We start from the raw sequence: 17,792 nt of genomic DNA, 5'->3' as shown, positions 1-17,792 counted from the left end.
TAACCACTAATTAATGCTATTATCGATCAATTTCATTAATTAGTGTTACTACTAATATTACTATCAATCCAGGATATAAATATTTAATACTTTATATTCATTTTTACCGTATTAAATATGGAGAATCATAATTATACAAAGATAGAAATAAATATAACCGTTGGATCAACATAATTGATTTAACCGTAAAATTGATCGTTAATAACACTAATTAGTTGTTACAATATACTTCTCCTCAAAATAAATGGGTTTTTTTTTCGATTTTTAATTTTTCAATTTTCGGTTAATTCACTTATTGATTTTCTTGGTTTTGTCATTACGATTTGAATCGGTTGAATATCTTTTTACGAATTATAAAAATGAGTTTGCTTTTATCATTTAACATGACACAATAAACTTTTCTACGCACACAATATTTTGTGGGACACACACTTTTTGAAGAAAAAAGAAAATTATGGCACGCAAAATGAATCTCTATAACATTACACAATCACGTAACTTTTGTAAAACTATTAAAAAAAAAATGTTGGAAAGAGAGAAGAAAAAAAAAAGAAGAAGAAGGATAATTACAATGGTTGAAATAAAAGTGAAAAGCAAATATGATATTGCATTTGTATATATGATATATGATCGATAAATGAGAGAATAATTTGGTTGAGAATGGAAGGAAAAAGGCGTGGAGGTTGGTGTGGTCGACGCATAGTTGCAAGCAAGAGAGGAGGAAGTGGCAACGATGACAATGGCAATGGCAATAATGGATTATTATTCATCAACAACAACAGCAACAGTCTCATCAAGAAGCTCCTAACCCGCGAGATTAGTTCCAAACCTCATCGTTCTTTTGCCACCGCCACTGCCCCTCACAGATTCCGCACCATGCGTTTGTCTCAACAATATGACACTCATGATCCTAAGTCTCACTCTTCTTCTCCTTCTACCCTTTTGCCTTTCCTCATGAAAAGAACCAAAATTGTTGAAATTGTTGCTGCCAAAAACATAGTCTTTGCTCTTGCCCACTCTGGTTTATGTGCAGCTTTTAGTAGAGGTGAGGTTACCCATCTTTGTTTTATTTGTTTATATTCATTAAAAATCGTTACTTTTTTTGTTTTTTATGTATGAATTGCCATTGCCCATCACCCATTAATTAATCATTGTTGTATTTGTGTATAGGTTATGAATCACGACCTTTGATTTTTATGTGTGATTTGCCATTGCTCATTACCCTTTAATTGATCATTGTCATATTTGTATAATAAACCATGAGATTGGATTTTTTTTTATGTGTGAATTCCTTGCAGAAACGAATGAGAGGATTTGCTTTTTGAATGTTTGCCCTGATGAAGTCATCCGGAGCCTCTTCTACAACAAGAACAATGACTCACTTATTACAGTATCGGTTTATGCTTCTGAGAACTTCAGCTCTTTGAAATGCAGATCTACAAGGATTGAGTGCGTGCATTCTGCGGCTGTGTATTCAAATTCCCCCCACCCTACTTATTTTGCTTACATGTTCATTCATTTGTTTTCCTAGATACATACGAAGGGCCAAGCCGGATGCCGGGTTTCCTCTTTTCCAGTCTGAGTCTTTGAAATGGCCTGGATTTGTAGAGTTTGATGATGTTAATGGAAAGGTCCTGACTTATTCTGCACAAAACAGGTACTTTCTTTCTATTTCACTTCAAGTGTTACGTAAGTTAATTATGCATTGCCGGTTGGTTTTTCTATCTAACACGTTTTCATCCAATGGTATCAGTATATACAAGGTCTTTGATCTTAAAAACTACACCATGCTTTACTCGATTTCAGATAGCAATGTTCAGGAAATCAAGATCAGGTACTGTCCTTTTTTTTACTTGACTTTGTGCTTCACTGTTCCAGTGTCTGCTGAAACCCCATTTTACTAAATAAATTCGGTTGAGTCAAGTCATGAGCATGATCGTCTTGTTGGTACTTCGGTCCTGTTTGTTTTTACACTTTGCATCATACGTTCTCTTATATATTCACATGCCAAGACTATTCAGGTCCTTATTTTTTTACTGACAGATGGGGTGGTCATAATTTAGTAATAAGATTTAGGGTTCATTTCCTTAATTGATATAATATGGTCATTTTGGTTTCTGGTCTTTGTCAATTAACTCTCTTCAGTTATATTTTGCATCAGATCCACATACTCATATTTGCTACTTGAAAGATGGAATCCTTAAAGAAATTAAGTTATGGATGCACTACTCACTAATGAATGGGCTAAGAATAGGGATGTAAATTCTAAGCTTTTTTATAAGGTGGCTACAGGAAAGAGGAGAAAAAGTACGGTTAAGGAGTTGAGAATTGCAATTGAGGAGCTTGTTTGAGATAGTGGAGCTTTTTCCAAGGAAATTACCCAGTTCTATAAGGATTTGTTTAATGAGGAGAATTTGTCAAGACCTTTCTTTTGAGAATTTAGATTGGTGTGCTATCCCTCAGGACAGGGCTTCTTTCCTGGAAAGACCCTTTCAAGAAGAGGAAATAATGACGGAAATTTGGAGTATAGATAAGGCTCCGGACCCGACAGCCCTACTGTTGGCTATTTTTTTCATGGTTGTCGGGATATCATTAAAGGTGATCTTTTAAAGGTGTTTGCTGAATTCCATCCATAGCAATGGAAAATCTTGGGTTAATATCTACTTTTATTTCGCTGGTCTCTAAGAAATATAGATCTATTAGAGTTAAAGATTACATAACCATCAGTCTTGTGTCCAGTTTGTATAAAATCATTACAAAGATCCATTCTATCTGTGCGAATGAGGTGTTGGAAGACTCTATTTCTGAGAATCAGAGTGCTTTTCTTGCACATAGACAGATCTTATATGCTGCTTTGGTTGTCAATGAAGTGTTTGGTGATGTGAGGAAAAGGTTAAAAAAGGTCAAGTGCTTGAAATGGATGTTGAGGAACCTTACTGATAAGGTTTTATAGAAAAAGGGGGTCTTCCTTTAGATGGAGAAATTGGATTTCAGGATTTCTCTCATCTCATACCTGTTTTATAATTGTAAATGGAAAGCCAAAAGCTTGGTTTCACAGTCAGTGGAATATGAGGTAAGGAGATCCTTTATCTCCATTTTTGTTCACTTTGGTGGTGGATGGACTTAGTCGTCTTATTTCTAGAGCAACTGTTTGAAGGTCTATTAAAAGATCCATAGTGGGCTCGGAAGGGGTAGTAGTCTCTCATTTGTAGTGGGCTCAGAAGGGGTAGTAGTCTCTCATTTGCAGTTTGCTGATGGCACCAAAGTTATGTGGAGAGTATCATGAGTGCTCTCTCTATTTAAGGTTTGGCTTGTATTATTGTAGATTCTGAAACTTTCTCTTCTATCAAAGCTGTGGCAAGTTATCGGATTTTGGAGTGGCCTCTTGTTTACTTAGGAGTTCCCTTGGGTGATAACCCAAGAGCTGTTTCTTTTTGGGACCCAGTTGTTATGAAGATATCTAAGCACCTAGACTGTTGGAAAGGGTCTTACTTTTCTGTAGGGGATCGGATTACCCTCATCCAGACATGTCTTTCTAGCATTCATCTCTACTACTTATCTTTATTTCATATCCTAGACAGTTACTAATAACATAGAAGATTATGAGGGATTTTCTTCGGTAGGGTGCTACTAATATGGGACATGACCACTTGGTGACTGGGGATGTGTGTTATTTCCCTAAGAAGGATGGGGTTTGGTTCTTCACAATTTGGTCTCCGAGAACATTGCTCTGGCAGGTAAATGGCTTTGGCATGTTCCTCTGGAACCTCACCCCCTTTGGCATTTGGTTATTTGGGGTATGGATTAGACCAAAATTGGTGGGACACAGTATAGCAACCAGACATTTGTTTTTAGTAGATAAGAGCTTCTCATTTTAGTCCATGAAAATTTATCTCACATGGTTATACTACCTTTAAGTCATTACTTTCCTTCAAGGTATGTAATGGTTCTCAGGTTAACTTTTGGCAGAGCTATTGGGTAGGATGTTCCCCTTTTAGTTTGGCTTTCCCAAAACTTATCATCAATCTTCCTTATGCAATTCTCCTATCCACAATTTTAGTGTTCAATACTCCACTCCTTTATTGGATTTCCTTTTTAATTTTGTAACTTAATTTGTAGGGAATCCTCTGAATTGGAGACACTCTTGGGTCTCCTTGACTTTGTTCTCTTGTTGTATAATCTAGATAAAAGGATTTGGTCCCTCGATCCTTCTAAGGATGTTTTCATGCAAACCTTTTATTCAATTACGAATTGATTCATTGAATATAGTATCATCTTGATAAACCTATTTGGAAGTCCAACTCCCCTTAAGGTTATGTCTTGTATTTGGAAAGCTTTGCTTAATAGAATTAATACCAAAGACATGCTACAGGTTTGTAGGCCACATAAGGCTACTTCTCCTTATATGTGTTATGTGTGGTACTAGCTAAGAATCACTCTATAGCTATTTCTTTATGGAATTCTTTGTTTGGCAATTTTGGAGAATGTTGGGTGTGCCCTAGGTCCTTGGACTAGATAAGTTAACTAGTGTTACTAGTTTTGATAGAAGTAAAGAAAAGAAGCTAGATTTTTGTGGCACTGTGTAATTTATGCTACACTGTGGTGCATTTGGTTGGAGCGAACTCTCATCTTTAAGGAGATTTGGCTGCTGTTTGGTGTAAAGCACATGTCCTTTTAAAGGGTTTTCTTTGTTCTCTCTTGGTTGTTTTTTCTTTTTTTAAGGAGTAGGACCTCTTATCTTCTTATTTCTTTGTAATCTGCCACCTTTGGGACCTCACCCGTAGTCATAGAATCTGAAGAGGTCAGACTGAGCTAGCTGTGTTGAATACCTTTGACTCCTCCTAAGCAACATAGAACCCGGTCATTCCCATGGAGCTTAAAGCTCTCCTTTGTGTGGCCAGATTTCTTACAATAGGTGCGTCCTTGTTGGACTTGGAAGTAGTCTTACCTGGCTTTGTAGACTTGCCTGTTATCAAAGCTGATCCATCACTGGTTTGTTGTCCAGCATGACAAACTTATGGCTTTCTTCTCCTCGAATAGTGTAGATGACCTTGTAGAGAGGCAGAAGTTTCCCCTTTTCCAGAATTGAATCCTAATAGGACCATACCCGGAGTTCAAACCTGAGAAGAACTCAAAGATGAGGTCTCTTTCAACAAAGCTAAAGTGGAAGCATCATTGCTGCACTCCATATTCATATTCTGATATTGATCTAGTTCAATCTATAACCCATTAAGGATCCCATAGTAATCTTTAACAAAGAGGGTTCCCTGTTTGGTAGAAAATTTATGGTTTTTAACTCATAACAAGTGGTTATATCCTGTTTCATGAAATTAGTCTTAGGGAGGGTATCCCGAATCTCATGGGCAGTGGGCTAGAATATACACTTCCAACTAACCTCCAACATTATAGAATTCCGTAGCCATGTCATGATAAGGGAGTCTTCATCATGTCACTCATCAAACTTTGGGCCTGTCTAACTAGGGCCTTTTCATTCAATGTAGTTTAGTTTCTGTCGTCCTTCAAGGGTAGTATGAATGACTTGGGCCCATTGTAAAGAATTTTTTCCTATAAGGAGATAGGTAGGATGCAAGACTGGTAGGTGATTGGGAGTGAGTGGCATGGTATTGGACATGATGGAGTGGGCAATGGTAGAGTTGTGGGTTGTCTCAGAGTCTCAGATGGTGACAGTAGGTGAATGATTTGGTTGGGTCATGGAGGAGATGAGAGAAAGAGCTCGCAGGTGGTGCTGTGTGGACCGGATGAGGGCAAATCAGGATAAAGAAAGCCAGGTTGAGCTGATTATATCCAGCGGCTGGATGCTGTCACACCTGGTATGAGCAGCGGCGTATGAATTTGACGCACTTAGGATCAGGGCATGCTTGAAATCATGTGACTGGGCTGCTTGCAGGGGGTATTTGGTAGATAGACGGTCTAGGCATGGCGAACTAGTTGACAGGGCCACCAGTCAGAGAAGCTGTGGTAGCAAATGGCGATGGTCAGCGATGGCTGAATGCGCTAGCGGAATTCAGAGCAAATGAAGGCACAAACAAAGGGAGGAGACCAGCCACACTGAAGGCAGTTGCTATGAAGGATGCAACGAAGCTAGGTAAGGGTTAATTTGCGGAAGCAAGAGTGTCCAAGATCGGGATGAAAAAAGACTGAATATTAGTTCTGAATTAAATTACACTACATGGTTTTATTCCAAAATATAAACCTAGCTAAATAATTATTTGCCTAAGAAAACATCTAATCGGCGGTAATTAATAAAAAAAATTATTAATAATAATTACAATAATTGCAGGAAATATTTTGTTTTAGTGGATGCCGAACTGTTACAACAATTTATTTAATTTATTACTTGATCTTTTGTTACAGTCCTGGCATCATGTTATTAATTTTCCATAGAGCCAGTGGCCATATTCCCCTTAAGATTATATCCATTGAAGATGGCACAGTTCTCAAATCATTTAACCATCTACTTCATCGGAATAAAAAAGTGGACTTCATAGAGCAATTTAATGAAAAGCTTCTAGTCAAGCAAGAAAATGAGAACCTTCAGATTCTTGATGTAAGCTTCATTTGGCCTTTGCTGTTAAATTTTTTATATCTGTTAGTACTTTCATGTCTGTTTGTGTAATTCCTTTTGTTCATAGGTTCGAAATGCTGAACTTATGGAGGTAAGCAAGACTGAGTTCATGACTCCATCGGCATTTATCTTTCTGTACGAGAATCAGTTGTTCCTTACTTTCAGAAATCGAACAGTTGCTGTTTGGAACTTTCGTGGGGAACTTGTTACTTCATTTGAGGATCACCTGTTATGGCATCCAGATTGCAATACAAATAACATATACATAACTAGTGATCAGGATCTCATTATCTCTTACTGCAAGGCTGATTCTGATGATCAATGGATGGAAGGCAATGGTAATTGTCTTTGAGCTTGATTGTTCTTTGAATTCTGAATGGAATAATTACGGTTGTAAATGGGGTAGGCGACCTACCAAGGGTCTATGGCCCGACCTATGCCAGGGCAGGCCCTACCTAGAATATTTAGTAAAATAAAACAAACTTGGGCCTTAAAAAACTTGTTTAGAAAACAGGACGTAGGTCTACTTTTACAAAGATTGGCTTACAAGCCTATAGGTCAATCTATATCGTATTATTTATTTTGATTAATATAAAGTAAAATGAATATATTTATAATTTTAATTAATAAAAAATTATTTTATATATTTTGTTCTAATTTTGATTGTTATTGAAGGCTTAAACAGGTTAATAGGCCTAGGCTGGGTATTTGATTGTCAAATATAAGTCAGGCCAAACCTATAATGTAGCCTACACTAGGCTATGCCAGATTTAAAACATTTTGAATAGGTCTGATCTATTTAGACCAAAGCCTAGTCTGGCCCAACCTATTTACATCCCTAGGAATAATCATAAATAGCTTTTAATTTGTTGAAGTGATTTTATATCATTATGATTGATTTCTTGAACAGCTGGTTCCATAAATATCAGCAATATCTTGAGTGGGAAATGTGTGGCTAAAATTGATGCAACAAATAGCAGCTTCAAGGTAGATGAGTGCAGAAATACTGCTTGCAGCTGCAAGCTGAGTCATTCATCCCAACTAAGGAGTTCAGTTGCAGAGGCTTTGGAGGACATAACAGCCCTCTTTTACGACGAAGATCGAAATGAGATATATACTGGTAACAGGCATGGTCTAGTTCATGTATGGTCTAACTAGTGACAATGTGCTTTTGGTGATGAGATATATAGTGCCTCAGCATTAAAGCATTAGTTGATATGAAACTGTAATCTAGCACTTTGCAGTTGTGTATTTCATAGTTTGTGCAAGAAAAACTAGTAAAAGAGTGAAACAAGGAGGAGTTCTGGAAAAATTGATATGCATGCTTTTCTTTTACTGAGTTTTAGGTGGTCTTAGAGGTTTGGCCTTAATAGTTTCTGTATAGTGAATGCAATTACTACTCATAGAATTTTGAGGCAGATAATGAAACATATTACTTGTATTATTAGTTCATCCTGGAATTCAAAGGGGACAATGTGGGATGGAGGCAAAAAAGGGCAAACTACATGGGTCATTCTAGTGTTCTTTGTTATGCCGCTACTTTTTTGTTCTAATAGTTTTCTAGGAATTAAGGAGACCCCATTGTTATGCTGCTGCTATTTTTGTCACATAATGGATGTGCTGGAGTTTATGTAACCATATAATACTGAATATTTTGCTTCAACCTTTTTTTGTTGGGAAATACTACTCTCATTTTACATGAGGTAGTTATCTCATTTTCTATCACATCGAAAATCGCACCCCTTCTTTTTTCTTTTTCTTTTTTACTTTTTAATGGTGGACCCCACTTAAACTCTCTCTATAACATGAGATAATACTCATGTAACATAAGATTAATATTCCCCTTTTTTGTTTCTTGTGTTTAGTGGCCATGTTTTGGTCACATAACGGTTTGATTAGTTCACCGCTCGTGAAGAAAATTATTATATAAATTGAACCATACTGGGTATTAGGTTTGATGATTTGATCTAACCAGACCAGTTTTTAGAATTATGCTTGTGATTGAAAAGAGGAAAGGGATAAGATTCTTTTTTCTTTTTCTTTTTTATCTAGTGGCATATTTTTATATTTCTCTTTGGGATAATGACTCCAAAAACCTGTTTGTAGTTTTTTTAGTAAAAGGCGAAAGAATAGTTTGTAGTTTTTTAAGTATTCGAATAATTTACTTATATTCTAATAATTGGTTGTACCCTCAAAAAATAAATAAATCTAATACTTGGTTAACCATAAAACGTGTCTTAAAGTTTGATTCTTCCATTATAGGGATAATAATTTGGATTAACTTATAATTATTATTTTAAAATGTTTCTTTTTTGGTAGAAATTTTGAAAAGTGTTTTAAATCAAAACACCATAAAAATAACTTTTGGTTGAAAATCGATTTGTCTAAAAATTAAATGAAACAATATATGTAGTTTTAGAAAAGTTAAATATATTTGTTAACTTAAAAGTAATATAGTGAACAATATCTGACTAAAAGTCATATAAATGAAGAATTTTTCAATATTAATTTGTAAAAATTATTATTCATATTCTGTATATTTGTATAGTCATATAAATAAATTAAAACTAACAAAAACATGATAAAGTTTTTTGGTTGGATTATCATGTTCCTGATAATCACAATTTTGAGGAATATATTAAAAAAGCAAATTTCTTAGGAATGTTATAAAAAAACTGTTTGGTAGATCAAAATATTCTCATGAATATTAGCTCAAATATTTTGATTTTATAAAACTAATCTTTAGGAGTACAGTTAACTAGCCTATGAAGCTGATGAATTATTGTTGGTAAAAAAAAAAAAAATTATAGAAAACTTTCAAACCTTTTTTTTTTTGGACAAGAAGAAAACTCTTAAACCTTAACTAGTAACTCCGCATACCTTAAAATTTTAATCATTAAACTAGTGACTGCACATACCTCTGCGTTTATTCAGTGAGTTGAAGCGGCAGGAAAGGAAAAAAGAATATTTTATTCATAAAAATATTAAAGTAAAATTATTTATGTCGTATAAATTATGTAAAATTTTCTCATTCTCACCCCGTAAGAATACAAGATACCACCCACCTTGAATGTGTATATTGCAATCTAAACTTAAATGCATTTCATTTACTTAATTAATGCTAGCTCTAATTAATTTATCAAAATGCCGAATGTTTTTACAATTTATTAAAATAATATATAGTTGTTCTAGATGAGAGTCGAATCCACCATATCTCATTACAAAACAAAATATCTTCTATCATTTAATGTTCCCCTCACTCCCTTATCACATGATTATGATGCGCACACATCATCCATAACATAGGGCCTAAGGTTAACGGTTTTGGCATTCATTGTATAACACTCTGGAATATTCCAACAAATTATAAATCATTCATTTACACACGTATTGTCGATCTTTTTAGGCCCGATTTGGAGTTTAACTTTAATCTACCATCCCTTTTTTAATGGGGTAAAATGCTTATTTTTAATTACCAAAAAAATATGCTTATTTTTAAAGTTTAAGGTTTTAAATTTGATACAAATGGACTTGACCGTAAAAACATTTTAGAGGAATCAAGTGTATTCCAAATTTCCAATGCAATTAATTGGTTTATAACGAGGAACAACCATTTCTATGGTCATATTATTCTTTCAATAAGATTTTCATTAGAACTTGAACAAGATGCAAGTTTTGCAAAGCATGAATCATGAAGATAAAAGATATATCTCCCCTCATCAACATCAACATGAGAACACACAAATCATCAGCCAGTAAGGGTGTGTTTGGTACAGGAGAAATTTTTTGGTGACCGGGAATCATGATTAATGGGAATTCAGTAGAAATTGAGTTTACTTGGAATCCTACGAAAGATGTGTTTAGTTCGCCAAAATATTACCGGGAATACTGGGTAAAAATTACTGATTCCATATTTGGTTTAGAACGAAATATGACTTGGAATATGAGTTATTTTACAAAAATAACCCCAAACTATTTTTACTTTTGTAATTGATAGATTGGGTCTAGATTTTTATGTGTATTGGGGTATTTTTGTCTCAAAATTTATTGTTGTGCTTTCCCTTTACTTGGTATTCTGATTGGTATTCCGAATTACCATATTATTTTTGGTAATCTGAATAGTGACTTTTCTTTATAAATCAAATTACCGGTAATCCTTAGATATCCGGGAATCGTAATTTATTCCTTCTACCAAACGTGGTAATTACATTTACCAAAGAAGGATTACCGGTAATCCTCTCCAAAAACTTGAACCAAACACCCCCTAAAGGTATTCCAGACATCACACTTCACAAGCATGATTTAGAGATGGCCTTGCAGGTTGACAAAGCCAATCACAAATAACCTGATTGAACTATTATTCAGCACAAACCAAATGATAGTAGCTTAATGGGTGCCAGAAAACTGAGCAAATGGGAGTGAAGGCATGTATTCGATCCTCCTCAATATTGTCTTTGGGAGGGATTTAAAGACTTAATCTCATGACCCATCACGAATCGGACTAGTCGCGAAACGATGAACCGATTGGAATATCTCAAAAAAAAAAAAAACTATTATTCTGCACAAAGAAGGCTAAAGGAAAAGAACTGCACTCAAAATAGCATTAATTAGTTGTATTGTCCTGCCAACTGCAGACTGATCCAATTCATAAGAACAAAACCCCACAATACATGTGGAGGGATGAAAACTTCTAATTATTTTAAGGCTGTAAGCCACAGCCTTTCATAAATTTTTGTACATTATAACTCTTCTATTGGTTTCCTACTTATCAACTACTTCTATAAGAGTTGGCTCATAGTCACTGGGAGCCTCAAATCCGTGAAGATTCATCACAGTTGCAGCAACGTTGGCCAGCCCACCATTTGGAACATCATTTTGAAACCTGACACCTGGTGACAATCCAGGTCCTCCAATGGCAATTGGCACCTTAACCAGCAAGGAAAAGTATGAGAGATTTAGAACTAAAATTAAGCTTGGTTGTCAATAAGGATTATGCAAGTACATAGTAAGAAAAGCCCACATACGCAAAGGGTTCGAAAGGTCACACGTTCTTTGCCAAAAATATAAAAATAAGATTGTGTATAAGGATTTCCCTTACCCCTACTCTCACAAGTCGGAGTTTCATGACGCGTAGTTTTTATAGTAAGAAAAGACCATATATGAATGCTTTATTTGAACTGCTTGAATAAAGGCCATTTTGATAATAGGCCTTTATTTTGAGACATTTGTCCAAATTAATTAACAAGGAACCTTTGTTATAACACTAACAATGATTTCCTAGAGATTCATCCATAACTCATTGAAAGCAGATAGAATATTGTATCTCATGTAAAGTTCTCATCAATGAATGACTATAATTTGTAAAACTTACAGGCTGAAGAGTATGGGAAGTAAGAATCTGGATATTTCCACTCTTGTCAAGAAGAGGTTTTCCAGATTTATCCCTCTTGACCATATCCTCTGCATTTCCATGGTCAGCAGTGACAACATAAATTCCACCCACTTGCTCTATTGCATCAATAATCATCTGCAATTACATATGAAAATACACATTAATTAATACAATGAATAGCTATTTAGCCTTCAGCTCTCTTGTTTGTTTCATTTTAGGATATAATTTTTTTTTTCTTGCACTAATGGCTTAATTGGCAATAGCATCAGAAGGCATTTGCTCATTTCCCTCCTTAAGAAGAAGAAATTAAGTGGAACATAAAGCTATTTGATATGAATAAACCAAATTAACCACAAAAGCTAAATATTTTGTAATTATAACATGAAAAGGAAAAAAAACCTCATCTTCAATGTCTAGGGAACAATTTTAGTGGTAGGACAAGAAAAAGGGACATGTGATATGAATACTTTCTGTTGACCAAATAATATACCAAAAATGGGAAAGATGGAATTTGGATCCTCTCATTGTAGTTCTTAACATAACCTACTCATTTTACGGGAGAGAGAGAGAGAGAGAAAGAGACAAATCTACTGAGTTGCATGTCTTGATGTCTTAAAGCTGAACTTTTCATACAAATCAAACAAAAGATTCACTCCTGTCATTTCTCGCATAAGATTAGCTTTTTCACTAGAATCACCCCTTATACAAATCAAACATTTTCACTTTTTATTACTTGTTAATCACCCTTGCACCGCTTTTACTCATGAAATAAAAACCTATATAATGACAAAGAATTCTCAAATTTTCAGCCAAGTTCAGAAAACATATTATTTGCATAAATGCTCCAGCAAATTTGAAAATTGACGTTCATACCTTCACAGCATCATCAGCTGCCTTGCAAGCCACAATTGTTGCTTCAATGTCACCTGTATGCCCCACCATATCACCATTTGGTATGTTGACACGTACCTATGCAACAAACAGAATAAGAGTAACTAAAATTTTAATAACACCATGATAACCAAAATCACCTCATAACCTACATTATTAATTACCTGATCAAATTTCCGGCTAAGAATAGCATCCCTTGCCTTTTCAGCAATCTGCAATGCTTTCATTTTTGGTTGTTCATTGAATGTAATCCCAGAGTCACTAGGAATTTCGACATATTCCTCCAATTCTGAATTAAAATACCCAGTGCGGTTTCCATTCCAGAAGAATGTGACATGACCAAATTTAACAGTTTCACTGTTGACAAAGAAGCATAAGTTATAGATACTGAAGATTGCCTAATGTAAACATTACTTTCATAAAGGAGATATGAATTTCTACCTCCTATTTCTCCCCCACACAAAATTGTTATCTTATTAATTATTAACCCTAGTGGAAAGGGCTCAAAAATGAGAAACATTTGTCCACTAGGTTGAGCCAAGAAAAACAAATATAATGACTTCTTATGCATTACATAGTTCCAAAACATTCATCAAGAATAGAATAGCATGTAGAAAATTTAAGTATTTGCATGGAAGTATTACAATATCATAAAAATCCTACTAAAGATTAAAGTAGTGATAACTCACCTGCAAGCAAAAGTTCGAATACCATTATTCACTAAATATTCACCAGAAGTCCTTTCAATCTCTGGTGGAGAAACAAGGTAATGACTTGGAAGCTTCAATTCACCATCATATTCAAGCATTCCAGCATAGTGGATTTTAGGGTATCGAACTCTATCAAATTTGTCAAAATTTTCATATTCAAGAGCCTTAGCAATCATAGTCATACGATCTGCCCGGAAGTTGAATGTAACAACAGCATCACCATCAACTATTGGACCAACAGGCTTCCCTTTCTCATCAACGATAACAAAAGGAGGCAGATACTGGTCATTGGCTTTTGGTTCTGCCCTCAGTTTCTTGACAGCTTCAAGAGCACTTGTAAACTTATGAGGGGCTTCACCAAGAACTTGAGCATCCCACCCTCGTTTCACAACATTCCAATCATTCTGCAGTTTGTTTTGAAATCATTGATTCATATATAACAGAAAAACACACACACACACAAATATTTCAAGTCAAGCTTATTTCTTTGATGTATATAACGAAATGAATTTGAAAATACAAAGTTAACCACAAAAAGGTAATCTCATAACTTCAATGTTTTCACGCCCAAAATAAATAAATAAACGATTTAACAACACTTCCACCCATAACCTGAAACCTTAGTGAAGGCAGTCATGATTCACTGCATGAATCATTTTTTTTTTCCTTTGCCAAACTTCAGAGGCAATAATAAAATTGGTTGGTGTATAGTAGATTCATAGATACACAAAAATCAGCGGAAAAAACTAGTTAAAGTTCAATGATGCAGGTTAAGTACCAGCATGAGATGATAAAATACTAAGCCAAATTCAAAGTGAAACACTGGAATGGTCACTGCTATATCTGATGACCACTATCTTGGACCCAAAAGTGTTGGAATTTTAAGAGAAGTCAGATGCAGAACTCAACTCACAAATGTAATCAGGCACCATACAGTGAACTATCTTTAAATTTATAAATATTATAATTGCTGTTAACACCTATCCCATTTTTTAAGAAATTAATGTTGTCTTGTGTACAAACAAACAGAGGGAAAAAAAAGAAGTGTAAATTTGCAAGTTTATAACTAAAATCCATATAGAAGTAATGAAAGTTGCCTGACTTATGAAAATTGAAGGTCATTTCCAGACCATTGAATATAATACCTCATAGCGATCCATTGTGACATACATGCGACCTCCACCTGATGCTATCTTTGCATCAATACCTTTCTCACGCAATTTCGCAAGATCATTTTCAAGGGTTTCCACAAATGCCACACTTGAGCCATCCAAAACATCACGGCCATCCGTAAGAATATGGACACGGACTCTTTTAACACCTCGCTCACTAACCCCTTTAAGCAACCACTGTACAAAAATAGTTAGTTAGAAAGAATCAGTTTTATAGGCATGAAGAAACAAAAGTTCGAAGCCAGAATAATTACCTGCAACTGATCAAGTCTGGAGTGAACTCCACCATCACTCAGTAACCCAATGAGATGCAATGTTCCATTTTCAAAACATTCCTTTATGTACTTGAAACCTTCTCCTTCATAAATTTTTCCAGAGGCTAGAGCAAGGTCAACAAGCTTTGCACTAAAATGAATAATCACAGACCAAGATATCCCAAACGTCACAGATGCTAGTAATATAATTAAGACAAGAAAAGCAAAAGACCAAATAGCAGAGCTAATAGGGAAGATCATAATTAAACATCTCAAGATAATAAGCGTGCAATGGTAAATCCTAATTCCACCATAGAAACTCATTGAAATTATACGACACAATGTCCACCGAAACATAAGAATACAAAATCCTTGCAAAAAGTGATATACAATAAGAAAAGGCCACAAAGTTATTGTTGATTATTGTGTTGCATCCAAAAACTAAACTCGACAAGAGAATGAGGCACATTTGTAGTTATTGATCACATTGAGGCAGTGGCGGAGCAAGAAGAAAAACTCAGTCAGTGCCAAAAGACGCACTAGGTAGAATTCAGTCAGTTCCAAGGTTGTATTATTTTTTTAAACTCAACCAGTACTAAGGTTGTACCATAATTTTTTAAAAAAATCTGTGCCATTTTTTAAAATTAGCTGGTGTCAAGTGGCTCCGCCACTGCATTGAGGATAACTCAAGGAACAATGCAGAGCAAGACATTGTGAAAATCTTAAGCCGGATCCATGACATAAAAGAATGACAGGCACAGCAAATCAAAACGTTTACAAGAAACAAGAATGGTTCGAGTTTATAGCTATTGTAAATCTAGAAACACCAGTAACATAATTCAAGAAACATCAAAGACCAAGCCCTAATACGAAAACATCAGTATATCTTAAAAAAAAATGACAAGTAGTATATGATCTCCATTAAATCATATGGGGCAAAGGCTAAATAGATGAAGATGAGAGGGTAGTTTTAGTGTACCCCTGAGCATATATACGACCAGCACCAAGTGCATTGTGACCAACTTCACTATTGCCCATGTCATCATCTGTTGGAAGCCCTACGGCTTTACCATGGGCCTTAACCAATCTCCACCTTTCAGGGGCACCCTGCAAGAAATCAGAAGAACCCCTTTTCATTTCATTTTCAGGGAAACCCAAATATCAATGGATCTTTTTTTTTTTTAATATTTCAATCGGTTCATCGCTTCGGGACTAGTCCGCTCGGAATAGGTCCGGGGATTAAGGCTTTAAACCTCTCCCAAAAATTGTATTGAGGAGGATTAAACACGTGCTCTCACTCTCACCCACTAAGTTTTCTGACGCCAATTGAGCTATAATCATTTCATAATTTCAATGGATCTTTGATCTCTATAAACGTAGATTCAATCCAACAAGGGCAATTATGTACCTTTTTAAAGGAATCCATGGTGGGTGTTTCAGCAATGTGGATGCAGTTATACTCACTGGGATTGGCCTCTCCCCAACCGTCCAAAACCACCACAGCCACCGTCTTACCCTTTGGAAGCTTTGTATGATCCACCAATTTCCATGAGAAACCTGAGCTACCCATCTGCGTTTTTTTTTTTGTTTCCCACAAAATTCAGATTCAATATCAAAACCAAACATCAAATATAAACCTAGTAAGTAGTAACTAACTAACTAACTAACAATGATTCATACTCCTACATAAACATCACATATGAATACTTATAATATTATTAGACACTTCAAACATCGTACTTCATGGTACATACCTCTCTCTTTCTCTCCGTGTCTGTGTCAGACGCAACCAACGACACAAATGTTGCAAAGGTAACGTAATAAGTCCAAACTTTGCGGTTTGTGTTGTGTGGTGTGGGGTTTGGTTTAAATACAATTTTTTATTACTAGAAGCTTCGTTATTTCTTTTTTAGGGACGATGATTTTGACGGAAAATGTCACGTGACAGTGAGAATGTGTTACTTATTAATTAAAATGTTCATATTATTTTTTCTTCTTCATCATACCAAGAGATTAATTAATGATTATATATTTATCATTTAGATTTATACAACCTTAATGTAATATTATGGTTAATTCATTATTAAAAATAAGAGACCGCTGAGAACTTATCATAATAAAAATAAGATGAAAAAGAAAATGACGAACGCGTTACTGGATTTGCGTTCATATGTTGTTATCACATATTTTGTAACTTTATTTGTTAAGCTTAAGAAAAAAGTTGGATTATGTGTTGTTGAAAAATAATTACATAGGATAAAGTTATGCATCTAATAATTTGCATGTATTTTATAAGGTATAATTAAAATGTACAATTATAAAATAGGTTGGGTATTTTCTACTGGGGACTAGGATGTTCTATTAGATGATTCTCCACGCCTCTCTTTCTCTTTTTCAAAAGCAAAACAAAAAAATAATTGGGTGATGAAGTGATGATGTGATGCACGCTCATAATATGATAAAAAAACATCAATATCAACATCAACAACACATTTATCCCAAATTAATTGAGGTCGGTGGTAGATGAACCCACATGAAAGATACAAAACGGTTGAAAAAAAAGTTAAAAAAAATAAAAAAAAGTAAAAAAGCAAAAAATAAATAAATAAATAAAAATAAACAAATAAAATAAAAATATAAAATAAGATAAAATAAAATAACAATATATGTATATATAAATAAATAAAAGTAAAAAAGAAAGGGACAAGAAGAAGTGGGGGAAATGAAGGGGAAAATGACTAAAAAGGGACCATCTGGAACATAGGAATAACAGCGGGTCTAACCTTC

At 34.8% G+C, this 17,792-nt stretch overlaps 2 protein-coding genes across 2 annotated transcripts; one reads left to right on the top strand and one right to left on the bottom strand.

Moving 5' to 3' along the window:
- Positions 1-658: 658 nt before the first annotated feature.
- LOC133317650 (uncharacterized) lies at positions 659-8,214 on the top strand. Its single transcript, XM_061519511.1, has 7 exons — positions 659-1,045; positions 1,299-1,449; positions 1,532-1,657; positions 1,754-1,834; positions 6,376-6,568; positions 6,654-6,924; positions 7,497-8,214. Exons 1-7 carry the CDS (start codon positions 661-663, stop codon positions 7,742-7,744), a joined length of 1,455 nt encoding a protein of 484 aa, XP_061375495.1. The 5' UTR covers positions 659-660; the 3' UTR covers positions 7,745-8,214.
- Positions 8,215-11,179: 2,965 nt separating this feature from the next.
- LOC133317636 (2,3-bisphosphoglycerate-independent phosphoglycerate mutase-like) lies at positions 11,180-16,846 on the bottom strand. Its single transcript, XM_061519494.1, has 10 exons — positions 16,760-16,846; positions 16,414-16,575; positions 15,985-16,112; positions 15,006-15,156; positions 14,725-14,928; positions 13,559-13,983; positions 13,034-13,226; positions 12,852-12,947; positions 11,958-12,113; positions 11,180-11,512 (listed from the first exon to the last, which is right to left on the bottom strand). Exons 2-10 carry the CDS (start codon positions 16,573-16,575, stop codon positions 11,348-11,350), a joined length of 1,680 nt encoding a protein of 559 aa, XP_061375478.1. The 5' UTR covers positions 16,760-16,846; the 3' UTR covers positions 11,180-11,347.
- Positions 16,847-17,792: the final 946 nt, after the last annotated feature.

The sequence above is a fragment of the Gastrolobium bilobum genome, unplaced genomic scaffold (assembly GCF_033153095.1).
Source record: "Gastrolobium bilobum isolate Gb01-03AN ecotype WA unplaced genomic scaffold, APGP_CSIRO_Gbil_v1 utg356, whole genome shotgun sequence".
Lineage (NCBI taxonomy): Eukaryota > Viridiplantae > Streptophyta > Magnoliopsida > Fabales > Fabaceae > Gastrolobium > Gastrolobium bilobum.
The sequence above is the reverse complement of the archived record's forward strand: the minus strand, read 5'-3'. Positions and strand labels throughout refer to the sequence as shown.